This window comes from Labeo rohita, chromosome 2 (genome assembly GCF_022985175.1).
Source record: "Labeo rohita strain BAU-BD-2019 chromosome 2, IGBB_LRoh.1.0, whole genome shotgun sequence".
NCBI classification, from domain to species: domain Eukaryota; kingdom Metazoa; phylum Chordata; class Actinopteri; order Cypriniformes; family Cyprinidae; genus Labeo; species Labeo rohita.
In genome coordinates, this window is record NC_066870.1 from 19,302,420 (window position 1) to 19,319,988 (window position 17,569).

General features: G+C 35.1%; 1 protein-coding gene across 1 annotated transcript; it reads right to left on the reverse strand.

Moving 5' to 3' along the window:
- Positions 1-3,190: 3,190 nt before the first annotated feature.
- c2h5orf22 (chromosome 2 C5orf22 homolog) lies at positions 3,191-17,353 on the reverse strand. The gene is made up of 9 exons (XM_051096786.1): positions 17,159-17,353; positions 16,830-16,975; positions 15,059-15,208; positions 14,495-14,909; positions 13,371-13,433; positions 10,826-10,947; positions 10,559-10,637; positions 5,407-5,552; positions 3,191-3,604 (listed from the first exon to the last, which is right to left on the reverse strand). The coding sequence occupies exons 1-9, from the start codon at positions 17,225-17,227 to the stop codon at positions 3,457-3,459; spliced, it is 1,338 nt and encodes a 445-aa protein (XP_050952743.1). The 5' UTR covers positions 17,228-17,353; the 3' UTR covers positions 3,191-3,456.
- Positions 17,354-17,569: the final 216 nt, after the last annotated feature.

The following is a 17,569-nucleotide window of genomic DNA, read 5'->3' on the forward strand; positions in this document are numbered from 1 at the left end:
TTTGTAATGGAACCATTTAAAAAAAGGAGGCAGATTATATTTATTCACTTTTTTGTTGCCTCTTTCAGATGCATTTTTGACAAACAAATGACTTTGCATCATTTGCATATTCATTGTCACTGGTCAGTTTGCATTGGGGGAGTCTGTCAGCCTCTTTTGGCAATACTCTGAAGATAAATAAAATACTTATCTTTATATATTATATAAAAATATCACACAGAGTTTAAATAACATTTAATTTTATTGCTGTAGGTGTTATTTAAAATACATTTTATACAACATCCTCCTGTGACGAACCACCGCTGCTGTTTTCTGCAGGCTACATGAGTCAGAAAAGAGGGGAAAACTTGTTAGAGGTGGGTTGAGTTCAGGGTCAAACCAATTTAGACTGTGCCCTATGTGTTATTTTGTGCGAACCATGTACTCAGAGCAATATTAGAGGACTCATAATTCAGTCTGAGATTACTGTTAATGGTACATATTTAGTTGCGGAGAGAAAGCCGTCATGCGTCATAGTTGCTCTCCTGAGAGCATCTAAAATGGCAGGTCATATTAATTCATCACGGAAGCTAGTATTCATCTAAAGTAAATTGAATAATGCAATTTTTATGCATTGTACTCCACCAAGTTCAGAAGCTGTAAATGTAATGGCAGGAAACATTAATTGCTGTTTTATGCAAGTCAAAGCAGCTTTGAGACAGCCAGCTATTGACCTACTAATTGATGTCAAGTGTTGCATTGTTTAGCATTTGTTACAAGCACGATGGCTTATCAGATTCCGCAAGCAGTTCACACAGAGACATCTTAATGATCTTTGCGGATATGCATTAAAAACAATTTATGAACACATTATTAGTCAATGGAGGCTAAACATTTCACTGAATTAATTTCAACACTTATTTAATAAACAAAGAGTGTATTAAGAATTCATTTTCATTAACAAACATGTCAGGTAGGCTGGTTTGAGAAGAGATTGTACTTTAGATTCAAAGGCAGTATGGTGTCTGCGGTCTCTTTTTCACAGGATTCAGACCAATTACTGTTGGAGAGCCACTGTCACCGCCGATTAGGTGAGCAACCGATCAGCCGGTGCTTTTTAAGTGACTGGAAGTAGTAATTGTGACGACTGACTCCTCTTATGCCCTCTGTGAAAACCTGACTGAGTTTCTGTAACGCCACAATGTCAAACTCCTATATTCTGTACTTCCTACTGTCTATAAAAGTAAATGTATTGAAGTGATAAATCATAGTGTAAAAGTCATCATGGTATAAAAGTCCTGCGAACACCTGGAGAGGTGGTTCATCCAAAAGTGATATTTGTCGTCTTTTACTCATGGACATCATACGACTGTCTTTTTCAGGAGCAGCAAAGGATACCAGAATAAAATGGTAGTTGTAGTCTTTATGTAGTAACTTGTTAACATCCTTCTTTTCATAAAACACAAAGGTTTTAACTGACCAAGCCACCTTTTTCCTGAGTAACCGATGAGCGCCCGAAATCCAACCAATAGAAATCCAACGAGGTAAAAAAAAGATTGACTGAATTGAAGCAAAGCAATTTACAGTATAACTAAATATAAACATGTGCGCAGGGATAAGCTGGGTTGTTGTTGGCTGCCACAGTAACAGCAATAAGTTTCTGTTACAGGTAAGTAGTATCGTTTCTAACGTGTGTAACGTTATATTTAAGCTAACACTGGTCTCTCACCAAAACATCTTCCCTGTTCTCCTCACACCACAACTCAATTCGTCTCATCTGACCGTTGTTCTGTCCAATCCTAGGCTGTCCCTGCTCTCTTGGCCACACAGCAGACTCATAATTGTATGTGTGGTCCGTCAAACGAGTGTAAATAAACATTTAAAATTTCCTCCGCATCCGAACGATCATTGCCATCCATTGTTTTTCTATTGTTTACATTGACCGCACTCCCTCTCGTGACGTCACTTCCGGTTTTGGCAGTTTTCAGATGCGAAACTAAAATTCTCTCACAAAAAACGACTCCAGAAGCCTTAATATCGTATTTTAAAGTATAGTTTCAAGAAAATCTAGTTCCTACATTATTTTTCTATACATCAACTCACTGGGGTCGCTAACCTGCAATATGCACTTTAAGCAGTTCCTGTAAAGTACCTGTTCTGCGGCAAATCTGTCCGTGTCAGGCACGGTATGTCTTGCATAAACAGTGACGAAAGAAAAAGAGCATGTTAAAACGTGCGACATAATGAAATAATGTGCTAAAGTAATATGTGGTCTTATTATTTTGTAGACAAAATCCCGTGAACTTCGAGCTGTATATGTGCCCTCATCTGTTTTTGATGCAGCTAACCTCACGTTGCTTCGTCAGCTACCCACTTATTAAACTATTACAGGTGAGTTACTGCAAAAAGACGGTAATTGCGACAGTACACAGCAACTATGCTGTCATGTGCCTTTTAAAAATAGGTTTAACGTTATATTATCGGCTCTTGAAATAGTTAACTTGACTAAAGACGCTAGAGACCGGAAATGTGAAGCATCGTTCCAGTCGGGCGAGGCATCCGCGTTCAAGAAAAAGGTGGATAAAGTATATTTTGAAGAATATTTTGATTGTTTAAGTCCTTACAATTAAAATCAGTTTGGTCCAACACAACACTGGACCGAACTGACTTCCATTTTATGAAGAATAAGATTAAACATTTTGTGAAAGAAGGGGGAAAAAAACACAAAGACATTTTACAAAAATCTTTTTATGTTCCACAGAAGAAAGAAAGTCGTGCAAACCTGGAACAAAACGAAGGTGAGTAAATGCTAACAATTTTCATATTTTGTGAACTGTCCTTTTACTTTCCTTTTTGTCATTCTTTTCAATTTACTATTCTTTCACATAGTTTTGTCAAGCAGTGAAATTTAAAGTCAGGTCAGGCATATTCGGGGGGAGTCTAGAAGACGGCAGGTGTGAAGGAATAAAAGAGGGTGCCACGCACAAAGCTCAGATGAATTGGTAACCGCCTCAGGCTTCAGACAAAGACAGCCGAGGCACAAGGGGCCACACAGGAAGAGGGGAAATGTGCTGTCTTGTATCAACGTATCTGCTATTCCCAGACTGAAGTAGGATACACGAGGGATGAACGACTGCAGCACTGAATTCATATGAAAGTCTCAGGCGTTCTATTAAGCTAATAAACCAAATAATTTTAGCAACAATAAAAAAAAAAAAAAGTTACTTAATGTTTTTCAAGCACCTCTTATTTTGAATCAGTGCACTTCAAGAAAACCTCTTAAATGAAAAGAAAACATGTCCCTTTCCGTTCGCATCTATACATCTTATCCTCATTGTTACATATGCACTCAATGCAAGCAATACAAAAGAATACACAGAAAATCTCAGCATGCTTTTAAAAGCTTTGGAACATCTACTTTCTGAAAACAGCCTTTGGTAAAGAACATGGTGCAGCTGCTGAATTTAACCTCCCTCCTCATGCGGTTTGTGATGTGCTCTCTGATGCTATTGATTCATACTCTCTGTGAACATCTAAGCAGCCAAAGAGGGACTCTAAAATGTTCAGCACACTGTTCTGGATGGAATCCACTTGTTCTGCTGGGCAATACTCATCCAAACTGGATCTGACAAAAATAAATGGAATTTAAAAAACATTTAAATCTTGTATCCACCAACATATACAGTATTAAAGGGTTAGTTAAGCCAAAAATAAAAATTCTGTCATTAATTAGTCACTCTCATGTCATTCCAAACCATAAGAGCACAAATTAAGATATTTTTGATGAAATCCGTAATCGTTTCTGTGAAACGAAATACAGAATCACTTTTGCATAGACAGCAACGCAACTGACATGTTCAAGGCCCAGAAAGGTAGTAAGGACAATGTTAAAATAGTCCATGTGACATCAGTGGTTCATCTGTAATTTTATGAAGCTGCGAGAATACTCATCATATGCAAAGAAAAACAAAAATGACAACTTGGCAAAAAGACACAGCAGAGCAAAAATGAATAAAGCTGTTATTTTTGTTTTCTTTGACCATAAATAGTATTCTCATAGCTTCATATAATTACAGTTCAACCACTGATTTCATATGGACCATTTTAACAATGTCCTTAATACATTTCTGGGCCTTGAACATGGTTGTGTTGCTGTCTATGCAGGGTCAGAAAGCTCTTGGATTTCATCAAAAATATCTTAATTTGTGTTCCAAAAATGAATGAAGGTTTTACAGGTTTGGAACGACATGAGGGTGAGTAATTCATGACAGAATTTTCATTTTTGGATGAACTATCCGCTTAATATATGTGCAATAATATATATATATACACAAACACATACACAACTGTTCGAAAGTTTGAGGTCAGAAAAAAAACAAACAAAAAAAAAACTAATATTCAGCAATGATCAAAAGTGACAGGAAAGACATTTATAATATAAAAGATTTCTATTTTTAAAAATGCTGTTATTTTGATCTTTCCATTCATCAAGTAGTCTTGGTTTTCACAAAAATACTAAGCAGAACATCTGTTTTCAACATTGACAATAATAATAAATGTTTTGAGCACAAAATTAGCATGTTAGAATGATTTCTGAAGAATCATGTGACACTAAAGACTGGTGCAATATTTGATGAAAATCCAGCTTTGTCTTCACAGAAATAAATTACATTTCAAAATATATTAAAAATAAAACTGCAAACGGTTCTTTTAAATTATAATATTTCACAATATTGTCATTTTACAAATAAATGCAGCCTGTGTGCATAAGAGACAGCAAAAGCAAAAAATTTGCTGACCCCAAACTTCTGAAGTAACTATATGCCCCTGGCATTACTGAATACATATATTAATAATAACATTATACACAAACAAACATCTTAGGTATTTTAGAATTTGAACACAGTCCTCACTAACATCCACTCAAAAAGTAAACAGATAAAAAAATGGTGCTTGTCAGCCGTGTTGAAATGCCATCAGTCAGAGAATTTTGTTTTAAAAGACTAAATAATGAAAAATATTCCCATTGACCATGAAGGGCTGAGCTCCCCCTGACTCACAGAGATAAGAGAGTGACTGATGAGTGTGATGCTGAGTCTGTGCTCATTAAAAAGCATGCTAACAGATCACTGAGACACAAGTCTCACATAGCACCATCTGTCTCGACGGCACAGATTCAAGCATCTGCTTGTAGGGCAACAACCAGCCTACAAACATTTATTATATCATAAATTACAATGCTAATTAATGCAGACCAAAAAGAACATAAGAAATAGGATTTCTCATAGTTCTCTGAGGGGAAAAAAAAACTGAATGCTTTTAACCTTAGAAGATGTAATAAATCACAAGAGAAAGATTAAAGGACACAATGTACTTTTCAAAAGGAGACATAGAACAGACTTCCAAATGCTCTAATGACTGATGTACCTGGATATTGTGACTATGGTGGGTTTGGGCAAGGCTTCCAGGAAAAGCTGCACGGCCGTGATCATTTGCTGGATCTCCTCCTCACTGCTGATGTGGTGAGGGAGTTCGGAGTAATCACAGGTCAAGCCTGCTTGATTGAAGAAAGACTGAAGAAAGAAAGACATGAACATCTTGGATGACAAGGGGGTGAGTACATTATTAGGGCCCGAGCCCTGAAAGGGGCGAGAGCCCTATTGTTTTCCTTAGGATTTTTTATTATTATTAGGGCCCGAGCCCTGAAAGGGCGAGAGCCCTATTGTTTTCCTTAGGATTTTTTATTATTATTCTTCTTATTATTTTTTGTCAAGGTTTTGGGGGGTTTTGAGGCCCTTAATATGCTCAAAAACTCTTGAAAATTGGCACACACCTTGGAATCTGCGGCCATTAGGGCCGGGCAGAGACTGGTACACGGGCGTGGCAAGGGGACTCTACAGCGCCCCCTGGAATTTGAAGGGTCATATATCACACAAACTTGCACTTACACAAATGAAACTCAGTACACATATAGAACTCATCAATCTGAACAACTTTCGCTCTCTACGGCATTAGCTAATCCCAACAGGAAGTTGGTTATTCTGGGTTTTGTCAAAAACGCATGCTCTGGAATTTGATATACTAGTCCTAGTTTTTTACCCAATTGCCACCAAACCTGGTCAACCTGATCTGAAGACATTGGGGATGACAAATTGTGAGGGGATTTTTGATATCTCGAACGGTTTGGCCGTGGCGAGGCGTTGAAATTATGGCGAGAAATGAGAAACAGGAAATGGCTAATAACTGTTGCACACATTGTCTGATTCTGATGAAACTTCAGCGGTTTGTTTGTTGTATGATGCCGATCAGATAGATGTGACTATTAGGAGTCAAAGTTATAGCGCCACCAACTGGCAACAGGAAGTGTGTCTCTTTTAAAAGTGCTTTGATATCACATGGTTATGTTTACCCGATTTGCTTCAAACTTCATCATAATAATGTCAAAACACGGCCGATGAGAATCTGTAAAGGGGTCGTTGATATATTAAATTCTGTTGCCATGGCAATGTGTCAAACTTTAACATTTGTTTCCTGTGTTTTTGGGGCACTTAATAAGCTTAGATTTTCATGAAACTCAACACACACATCAGTATTAATAACAGTTAGACACTGGCAAAGGCTCATAAATGGGCGTGGAGGAGGCGCTCTATAGCGCCACCTTTTGTCAAAAGTTGGGGGGTTAGTTTTAGCTACAGACACCAAATTTGGTATGTGTATTGTTCTCATCAAGCCGGACAACTTTCTAATTTACACCCATTAGCTGCGACCAACAGGAAGTCTGCTATTTCGATTTGAATGTGGATTTTTGGAAAAATCAGGCTATAAACAAATTCATACTCCTCCAAGCAGGAATAAGTAGTTCACACCAAACTTTGTAAACATGATGCCAACATACTGAAGATGTTAAATTGCGAGCGAATTTGGGATATCTTGAATGGTTGATTTATAGTGATTTTTTGAAATTAGCAGAAAAAACATAACCGTAATATTAAAATGCAGCATCCAAACACTTTAACAAATGTCATACATAGAACTAGTCATTCTGAGAAATAAATGCTTAGTTCCAGTGATATAAAATAATCAACAAAAAATAGAAAATTAAAAACTATTAAACATCTGCTCTCACTCTAACTCTGTGTGTGTGCGTTAAGTGTGTGCGTAAGTGTGAGTGTTGACAGTGGGGGAGGGTGGCTGTCAGAGACAGAGTGTATTTAAAGTGCATTATCCTAACTCTTCACAACTTTTTACATATGAAAAACAAGTCATTCTTAGGAAATATGTTTATCATATTTTCAGAGACCGCAAAAACATTTCAAATATCATACATGTAAACTAGCACATGAAGACTATAATACCAAGGATGAACACAAGATGACCTCATAGGATAAGGAATCTTTTTCAGCTCATTCTCAGTCTATCAGAATGATGTAAAAGCATTTTGGGTAAAACTTTCTATGAAGCCCCTATTTATAATACATTAAAATGGTATTTATAAGGGATTATAATGAATGCATAATGCATTATAAAAACCTTATAATATGTTATATCAGCTCATGAATAATCATAACAACAATTATAATACATTAAAATACTTGAGTATTTGAGATTATAACTTTTAAGATTATGATTTTTTATAACACACAATGGACAACATATCAAATCTACTTAATTTATAACGGACTATATCATATTACATTTATTTTTTAAATTATATATTATGTATTATGTTGATGGTCCCCCTAGTTTATTGACAATAAGCAATTTTACAACTACATGTGAACTAACACTCCTTAGAGTATTATAAATACGGGCTTCATCGAAATTGTTGCTGCAGTTTGCTTTTAACCCCTTCATTGCTGTAACCCTTCAATCCAAACTGCCACAGGATTACTGTCAATGCATGTGCCCGCTGGGCACCATTTTCCTGATGCTACCGGCATGGCGATTGCGCTGGCGGCGAGGGCCCGTCATCGCTGCTTGCAGCTATATTTTGTAAGTTGTTGTTCTGAAAGTGGACTTCTCCTTTAAGTAGCAGGTTGATACTACATTATTTTTCCTCATCACTGCAAAACATTTTTTTTTTTTTTTTTTTTTTACACACACACATTCACATATGTATGATAGCATTTTAGTGGCACGTAAAAAAAAAAAAAAAAAAACATTCTAAGATCACGAGAATAAAGTTGAATCATTGCGAGAATAATGTCAAAATACTACGAGAATAAAGTAAAAAAGACATGAATAAAGTCTTAATGTTTTGAGAATAAAGTCGAAATGATGAGAATAAAGCTGAAATTACAAGAATAAAGTCGAATCATTACGAGAATAATGTCGAAATACTACGAAAATAAAGTCGAAATATTTCTATCTGCATTAGATCACAAAATACATATTATAAATTAGTTTTTCCTCTTTATTTCAAGTTTAAGCAAGATAGAATTGAAAGGACCAGCAGAAAGCATGAAAAAAAAAAAAACTGTATAGCCTAATTTAATGAAACAAATGTCTCATTATTGTAATTGGAAAGATGACTGATTCACATGCCACTTACGCCACATTAAAGAGTGTGAAAAACACATAACTGTAATAGACTTATTGTTTGTATTTTGTTATAAAACTGACAGAATTTGAAAGCTGAGACTTTGTAATTTCTCCCGGTGCTCCTAATCTGGGCCATTTGCATGCACAATAATCTATATATACTCTCAAAATATTATAACTTTAATCTCGTAATTGCTACAAAAATTTTTCTCAAAATATTTTGACTTTATTCTTGAAATATTTCAACTTTATTCTCATAATATTTAGTCTTTATTCTCATAATTTTGACTTTATTCTCGTGGTATTTCGACTTTATTCTCGCAGTATTTCGACTTTATTCTCGTGGTATTTTGACTTTATTCTTGTGGCATTTCGACTTTATTCTCGTGGTATTTCGACTTTATTCTCGCTTTATTTCGACCTTATTCTTGTAGTATTTCAACTTTATTCTCGCGGTATTTTGACTATTCTCGCGGTAGTTCGACTTTATTCTCGCGGTAGTTCGACCTTATTCTCGTAGTATTTCGACTTTATTCTCGTAGTATTTCGACTTTATTCTCGTAGTATTTCGACTTTATTCTCGCAGTATTTCGACTTTATTCTCGTGGTATTTTGACTTTATTCTCGTGGCATTTCGACTTTATTCTCATAGTAGTTCGACTTTATTCTCGTAGTATTTCGACTTTATTCTCGTAGTATTTCGACTTTATTCTCGCAGTATTTCGACTTTATTCTCGTGGTATTTTGACTTTATTCTCGTGGCATTTCGACTTTATTCTCATAGTATTTTGACTTTATTCTCATAGTATTTCGACTTTATTCTCGCTTTATTTCGACCTTATTCTCGTAGTATTTCGACTTTATTCTCGCAGTATTTCGACTTTATTCTCGTGGTATTTTGACTTTATTCTCGTGGCATTTCGACTTTATTCTCATAGTATTTTGACTTTATTCTCATAGTATTTCGACTTTATTCTCGCTTTATTTCGACCTTATTCTTGTAGTATTTCAACTTTATTCTCGGGGTATTTTGACTATTCTCGCGGTAGTTCGACTTTATTCTCGTAGTAGTTCGACTTTATTCTCGTAGTATTTCGACTTTATTCTCGTAGTATTTCGACTTTATTCTCATAGTATTTCGACTTTATTCTCATAGTATTATAACTTTATTCTCAAAATATTATGACTTTAATCTTGTAATCTTAGTTTTTTTTTTTTTTTTTTAACATGGCACTAAAATGCCGTCGTACATATGTGACCCTGGACCACAAAACCAGTCATAAGTTGCACAGGTATATTTGTAGCAATAGCCAACAATACATTATATATTACATTATCGATTTTTCTTTTATGCCAAAAATCACTTGGATATTACGTCAAGATCATATTCCATGAAGATACTTTGTAAATTTCCTACCGTATATATATCAGAACTTCATTTGGACAATTTTAAAGGTGACTCCTTTGCACTCTCAGATTCCAGATTTTCAAATAGTTGTATCTTGGCCAAATATTGTCCAATTTATTTAACCCTTTTGACTGGTTTTGTGGTTCAGGGTCACATATATACATTTATACACCTATTTTATCTAAATTGTCTTTTACATTTTAGGTACTTCAAGCGTCTTCTAAAGAACTGCTTATGTTTGGGATCTGAGATGACACATTATTTTGATTTATTTTAGTGTATTTTTCAACACTGTTCAATTTCAAATTGACCCCAAGCAGAAACACCGTGACTAGGATGGATATGAGCTACATTTCTGCAAAGTGAATGTGTACGCTATACTAAAATAGAGGGTTAAAGCTTCAATATCATTTGCCTAGTGGTTTTTCATTATGTTAGAGGACTAAGAATATGAAGGTAAAATAAGAAGATAATAAACTTGCTGGTATTATTTTTCTACATACATCATTGTAGTCTACAAAAGCATAAAAAATACTTCTGTCATTGAGACGGTACAGCCACAGGCTCTGTGCTTTGAAATGACAGATACTTCAAACATGATTAAAATACCCAAAGGATAAAAACACACACATACAACTTTACCATTTCATAGTCCGGTGACTGAGTTCGATTCTTAAGGCTGTGTACAAGTCTGTCAAGAGATTTCATTCTACAAAGAAAGAGAAGGGAAAAAAAAAAAAAACAATGCATGAGGCCGTGTCATCTCCTGCTTGATCAAATGCATACTGACCATATACAGCAATCAATCAAGCCCGATGGTGCGCTGATATGAAGCTATAATCAAAAAAAGCACAAAGCCTGGGGCTCTACCGTCTTAATGACAGCAGAAATGCGTACCTTGGGTTCGCTACTAAACGTTCAACAGTTTCCTGGCTGTCATCCTCCACCAGTTCAGCAAATGCAGCCTCCAGGTCTTCAAGCTGGTGAGTGCGTCTCTCTACACAATCTAACAGCTCCTCCTGAAAAACCAATACATGGAATTGTAAAGGCTGTTATTTGTCACCATGGGAAATGAGAATTCTTTGCGACCTGTATTCAGCAAAACAGACTGAGTTTCAAAAGCCTGAGACCACACTGAATTTATAGAATCTCATTTAAACCTTGGAAACAAGGTTTTAAGTTTACTGAATTTAAAACACAAGGTTGTATACTATTTTTATTTTACTTTATCATTTAAAAGTTTGGGGTCAATAAAGATTTATTGTTCGTTGTTCAGGAAGGACACATTTAATTGATGAAATATGACGGTAAAGATACTAATAATATTTTTATATTAAATAAGGAAATAAGAAAGGAAATTTATTCACCCCCTTGTTATTCAAGATGTTCATGTCTTTCTTTCTTCAATCGTAAAGAAGTTATGTTTTTTGAGAAAAACATTTCAGGAATTTTCTCCATATAGTGGACTTCTATGGTGCCCATGAGTTTGATCTTCCAAAATGCAGTTTAAATGCAGCTTCAAAAAGCTTTAAACAATCCCAGTCGAGGAAGAAGGGTTTTATCTAGTGAAACGATCTGTTATTTTCTAAAAAATGTACAATTTTCCTCAAATGCTCATCTTTTCTAGCTCTGCGATTTGCATACGTATTCTGTGCACTCCGTTTAAATACAGTTAGGGTATGTCAAAAAACTCTCATCTCATTTTCTCCTCCAACTTCAAAATCATCCTACATCACTACAGAAGTACCGACCCAGTGTTTACAAAGTGAACATGCAAAGAAGATCAAACGCTCTTTACAAAAAAAAAGGTAAAACAGCGATGTAGTACGATTTTGAAGTTGGAGGAGAAAATGAGATGGGAATTAATCCACCTACCCTAATTGTCATAAACATGGGATCGTTTGGAATCGTTTAGAGCCCTTTAAAGCTGCCAATAAACTGCATTTTGGAAGTTCAAACTCGGGGGCACCATACATATCCAATATAGCGAGAGAAATCCTGAAATGTTTTCCTCAAAAAAAACAAAAAACAATTTCTTTACGACTGAAGAAAGAAAGACAAGAACATCTTGGATGACAAGGGGAGGAGTACATTATCTGCAAATTTTTGTTCTGGAAGTGAACTACTCCTTTAAGGACGAATTCTCACTATTAACTAGCTGCGTGAACACGCAAAGAAGGTCAAATGGCCCTTACAAAAAAGGTAAAACAGCGATGTAGGACGATTTTGAAGTTGGCGGAGAAAATGAGATGAGATTTTTTCGACATACCCTAACTGTCTTGCACAGGGTATGCGCAATTGTGGTTAAAAAGTGTACAAACTGTCTTTTTTTTTTAAAGAAAATAACGATCATTTAGCTAGGTATAACCCTTCTTCCTCGGCTGGGATAGTTTAGAGCCCTTTGAAGCTGCATTTAAACTGCATTTTGGAAGTTCAAACTCACAAGCACCATAGAAGTCAACTATTTGGAGAAATTTCCTGAAATGTTTTCCTCAAAAAACATTATTATAACATATTTCTTTACGACTGAAGAAAGAAAGACATGAACATCTTGGTTGACAAGGGGGTGAGTACATTATCTATACACTTTTGTTCTGGGAGTAAACTAATCCTTTAATAAAACTTTAGTATAGCAGCTCATCCATAAACATGATTTCTAGCAGAGTCCCGTCGGATTGCATCGGCTGTGGGGATGAAGACAACAACTCCCATGAATCCACACTCAATCATGGCATCATCGAACTACGCCTTTGTTTCATTTGAATATGCGCTCTCTAGCTGCGAATATTACATATTGTGCCTTTAAATAGAAAACAATTTCAAATGGAAAACAGCTGTTTTAAATTGTAATAATATTTCATTTTGTAACACTTTTATAATACATTTTTAATCAAAAATCTATTTATCACAAATATGCAGCCTTGATAAGCAAAAGAGAAGTTCAAAAACATTTTATATAATACTGCCAACTGCATACACACGTTTGGGATTGTGACAACTCTAGGTAATTTAAGTTTATCTCATAGAACTTTTCTTTCACATTATCATGCTAATAATGCAATTTGAAATTAAAATTGCAAATGCAAAACATTTTCACTAGTAGTCTCAGACTTATGTGTCTGTATGTACAACCACTCAAATGTGAATATGTTAAAAATTACCTTTTGAGGTGAAGTGCGAATTCTAAAACAATTCTGACTGATTTTGATAAAAGGTGCTGTAACAGTTAACATATACACACTTTTTACCACACATCAGTTGGATTAAACATTAACTTGGAGAGCTGTTGAATAAAGCTGCTGCCATTATCTTTAGCTTCTTATAAGATTAGATTTAGCTTCACCCCCTGAAGGTGTTTAGGAACATCCAAAGTGCCTGTGGCTATGACTGAATGAGTATCTCATGATTAGTTATGGTACATTTGATTAGGAATCTTCCTTACCTCATCTGAATCCTGCTGTGGCCTGTTAAAGCTGTATAACTCCTGCAGGAGATCGTACTCTTCCTGAAAGACAACAACGGTGGTAAACAGACAACGTATATACATAGATATAAAACAATATTGATTCCAGCTCTGAAGAAACTGATTAAATTTAAAGGGATAGTTCACCCAAAAATGAAAATTATCCCATGATTTACTCACCCCCAAGCCATCTTGGGTGTATATGACTTTCTTCTTTCAGACGAATACAATCGGAGTCCAAGCTTTATAATGGCGGTGAATGGGTGCTGAGATTTTGAAGTCCAATAAAGTGCATCCATCCATCATAAAAATACTCCACACAGCTCTGTGGGGTTAATAAACGGTCATCTGAAGCAAATCAGAGAGATGTATTGTAAGCTCTTTTGAGAGCTAGTCTCATGAAAACCAAGTTTTAGTTACAGCAAAGGTAAACTAGTCTCCCCTTGGTTTATATCTAAATCCTGACATTTTTCCTTTACATATCCTTGTTTTGTACTTCTAATTTGTCACTAGTGTTTTGTTTTGCTCTCTCCTCTCCGCTTTCGTGTTCGTCACTTCTCACCGGAGCTTACGCTACGTCTACGTACTACATCATCCACTAGAACACCACTCTCTCGTGAACGCATGTACGGCAGTTAGCGGAAGCTAGAGATTTTGGTTCATAAAGGTAAATATTTTTAATTAAATATGGATATTTCTCTTACACAAACACCTCGATTCGTTTAAGAACGCCTTTATTAACCCCTTGGAGCTGTGTGGAGTACTTTTTATGATGGATGGACGCACTTTCTTTTGATTCAAAATCTCAACACCCATTCACTCCCATTATAAAGCTTGGAAGAGCCTGAACATTTTTTAACGTAACTCCGATTTTATTCGCCACATACACCTAGGATGGCTTGAGAGTGAGTAAATCATGGTGCAATTTTCATTTTTGGGTGAACTATCCCTTTAAGCCGTGGAATCAATATCTTCCATTTGTCTACAAAACGTTTTCTATATCAGTACAATGTAGGTGTGAGAAAGTACAGTATGGAGAAGTAATTGCTATCTTTTAAGAAACAAAAAGGACTATAATGATGGATCTGCTTGAGTCACTCCACCTGCGTGTACATCTCCTTGAAAGGGTTCTTACAGGAGAAAAAATCCAAGTCAATGTCAAGTATAAAAGGGTCAGTTTGCCCTATAAATGCTAAAAGCCGTTCTGTGATGCAGCTTGTTGAACCCCCATCAGCCTTCATGACTGAATCGCTGGAGTTTCCTGAGGCAGTGCTGCCATCAAGCGGTTGAGATGAGGAAGTGCACGGATTGTCCTTGTTTGACTGCACATCACTGTCCTCTTTTATAGTTGATTTAGGCATTTTAGCACCACTTTGTCCATTTTCATGTGTCCTTTTCTGCGAACTGTCAACAGGATCCACTCGAATGACATTTAAATGCAACTCTTTAGGGTTTTCCAGCTGATCCAATGGAACGTAAAGAGCGTCACTCAAAAAGTAATCGTCTCTGCTTGTGACCCTGCAAAGACAAGGAGATTTTGTCTGAATGTTTTAAAGATGATTCTAACAGTACAATGTTTTCTGACAGGGTGGAGGTCTCATCCTTATTAATAGTAAACGAACGTCTGCTGCCATCTCATGGTTACATGCTGATATGCTGCACCTGACCTGATGGTGGTCGTGGATGAATCTTTCCCCACACACATAGAATGCTCTCCTTCTTTGATCTGCTGAGCCCAGTACGGATGCAGCCAGGCTACGTGGGATACGTGTCCAGCATAGACCATTGGCATAATCCAATTCTCAATGCTCAGCTCACTGCAAGAGCAAACAAAAACATGTCAACCCTTATACTCACTGTTGCAACTAATGGTGCGAACAAATATCAGAGGGCTTTATTCTCAACAGCATGAGCTGTCTTTTAAAGTTCCTCTGATTTTAATAGCCAGAGGAGTACTCATGCATTTTATTTTTTGTGCAGGCAGGCTTTGTGGATTTCTTCTTTGTACATTTATGGCCGTTTCCTCAACAACAGCCATGTGGACTGTCCAACACTAGACGTTACTTGGTCAACTTAAAAAAAAAACACAAAAAACAATAACTAAATAAATATGAATTTCTTAAAATAAAATATATGTTAACTAAAATAAAATATACAAAACCCACAACCATTTAGAATTTAGTTTGAAGAACTAAAATAAAATTCATATACACTACCAGTCAAAAGTTTTTGAACAGTAAGATTTTTAATATTTTTAAAGAAGTCTGCTCACCAAGCCTGCATTTATTTGATCCAAAGTACAACAAAAAGTACCATTTAAATTAACTGTTTTCTATTTTCATATTTTAAAATGTAATTTATTTCTCTGATTTCAAAGCTGAATTTTTAGCATCATTACTCCAGTCACATGATCCTTCAGAAATCATTCTAATATTCTGATTTACATTAAAAAAAAAAAAAACATTTATTATTATTATTATTATTATGTTGATAACAGCTGAGTAGATTTGAACAAAAAGTTCAGAAGAACAGCATTTATTTGAAATAGAAATCTTTTGTAATAGTATAAACGTCTTCATCATCACTTTTGATCTTTTTAAAGTGTTCTTGCTAAATAGAAGTATTAATTTCCAATCTAAAAAATATTTTTTTCTACTCAAGTGTTTAAATATTACTAATAAGAGTGATAAAAATGTTTCTTGAACAGCAAATCACTATATTAGAAAGATTTCTGAAGGATCATGTGACACTGAAGACTGAAGTAATGATGCTGAAAATTTAGCTTTAATCACAGGTATAAATAAATTACATTTTAAAATATATTCAAATAGAAAGCAGTTATTTTAAATAGTAAAAATATTTTTACAATATTACTGCTTTTGCTGTATTTTGTATCAAATAAATGCAGGCTTGGTGAGCACAAGAGAATTATTTAAAAAAAATAAAAAAATCATTAAACATCCTTTTTTTAACATAATACAAAATTTGACAGGTAGTGTAAACTATATAAACAAAAATAATAAAAATGGCAAACACAAAACATTAACTACAAATAAAAGTATATATTTAAAAAAAAAACAAATTCCAAATATGAATAAAATCCATGAACTTATCATAAAAAAATATAAAGTAACATAATCTCAATAACGCTGCTTTGTAATTTTAAACACTGCATGATCCACCACATCTAAAATGATATATTGTCTAACAGCATTATGTGGTGCAAATGATATTTTAATATTTCTTGGATCTGAATGGATGACTTCTCCTGCTATTTTTTTTTTATAGATAATTTGGAAAATTATAACTTGATCTGAAATGATGCAAAACAAAAATGTGAAAAGAATTTCATATATGTATTTCATTAAATAAGTTCCACTCAACTTTCATTTTCATAACCTGTACAGATTTATAATAATTTCCAAAGTTCAAACTCACCTGAGCAGAGTGTCTTTGTCATACACTGTATCAGCAGGCATATTCACAGGAATGAGGAGATCAGGATGGGAGTCCAAATGGACCATTTTAATTCCCTTCATTGGAATATGTTTAGAACCAATGGCACGATATATGTGTTTCACAACCTAAAGCAGGTGGAAATAACATTTCAGTAACTACTTTTTTTCTTTAACACGTTTAGGTGGCGATCTATCATTCAAAACCACTGTCTACTTTACTTTTATTGGAGCGATTGTAAATTCAGCTATTTAGTTGGCGTAAGATTTAAAGCTTTAAATCAGTAAGAACTTAAATCACATCCTGTCTACCTCATGATGGTCCTCCACAATCCACACGGGCAGTTTAGGATACACACGTTTCTGAGGGGGCGTCTTCATTTTTTACAAGAGTGGCTATGAATTCTCGTCTTAATTTAAAACTACAACAGCATTTGAAAGACTTTTGACATTTATTATTATACCGCTATAAGTGCTACACTGTGCGTCTTCGTTTTTCAACCGGGTGGAAACAAGCGAGACTTGAACAAGTTTTACATTCCTACGACAGGTAACGTAAATGTATTTTCACATGAAGGTTTTGGATTTTAATGATGTTTAATGATACTGTATTACGGATGATGAATAGGCATAATTAACCCTCATATTGTAGTTATCCTGACATTTAGCTAGCGGCAGCTATTATTTACCTCAGTTAATTTTAGTAATTTCATGAAAATCTTT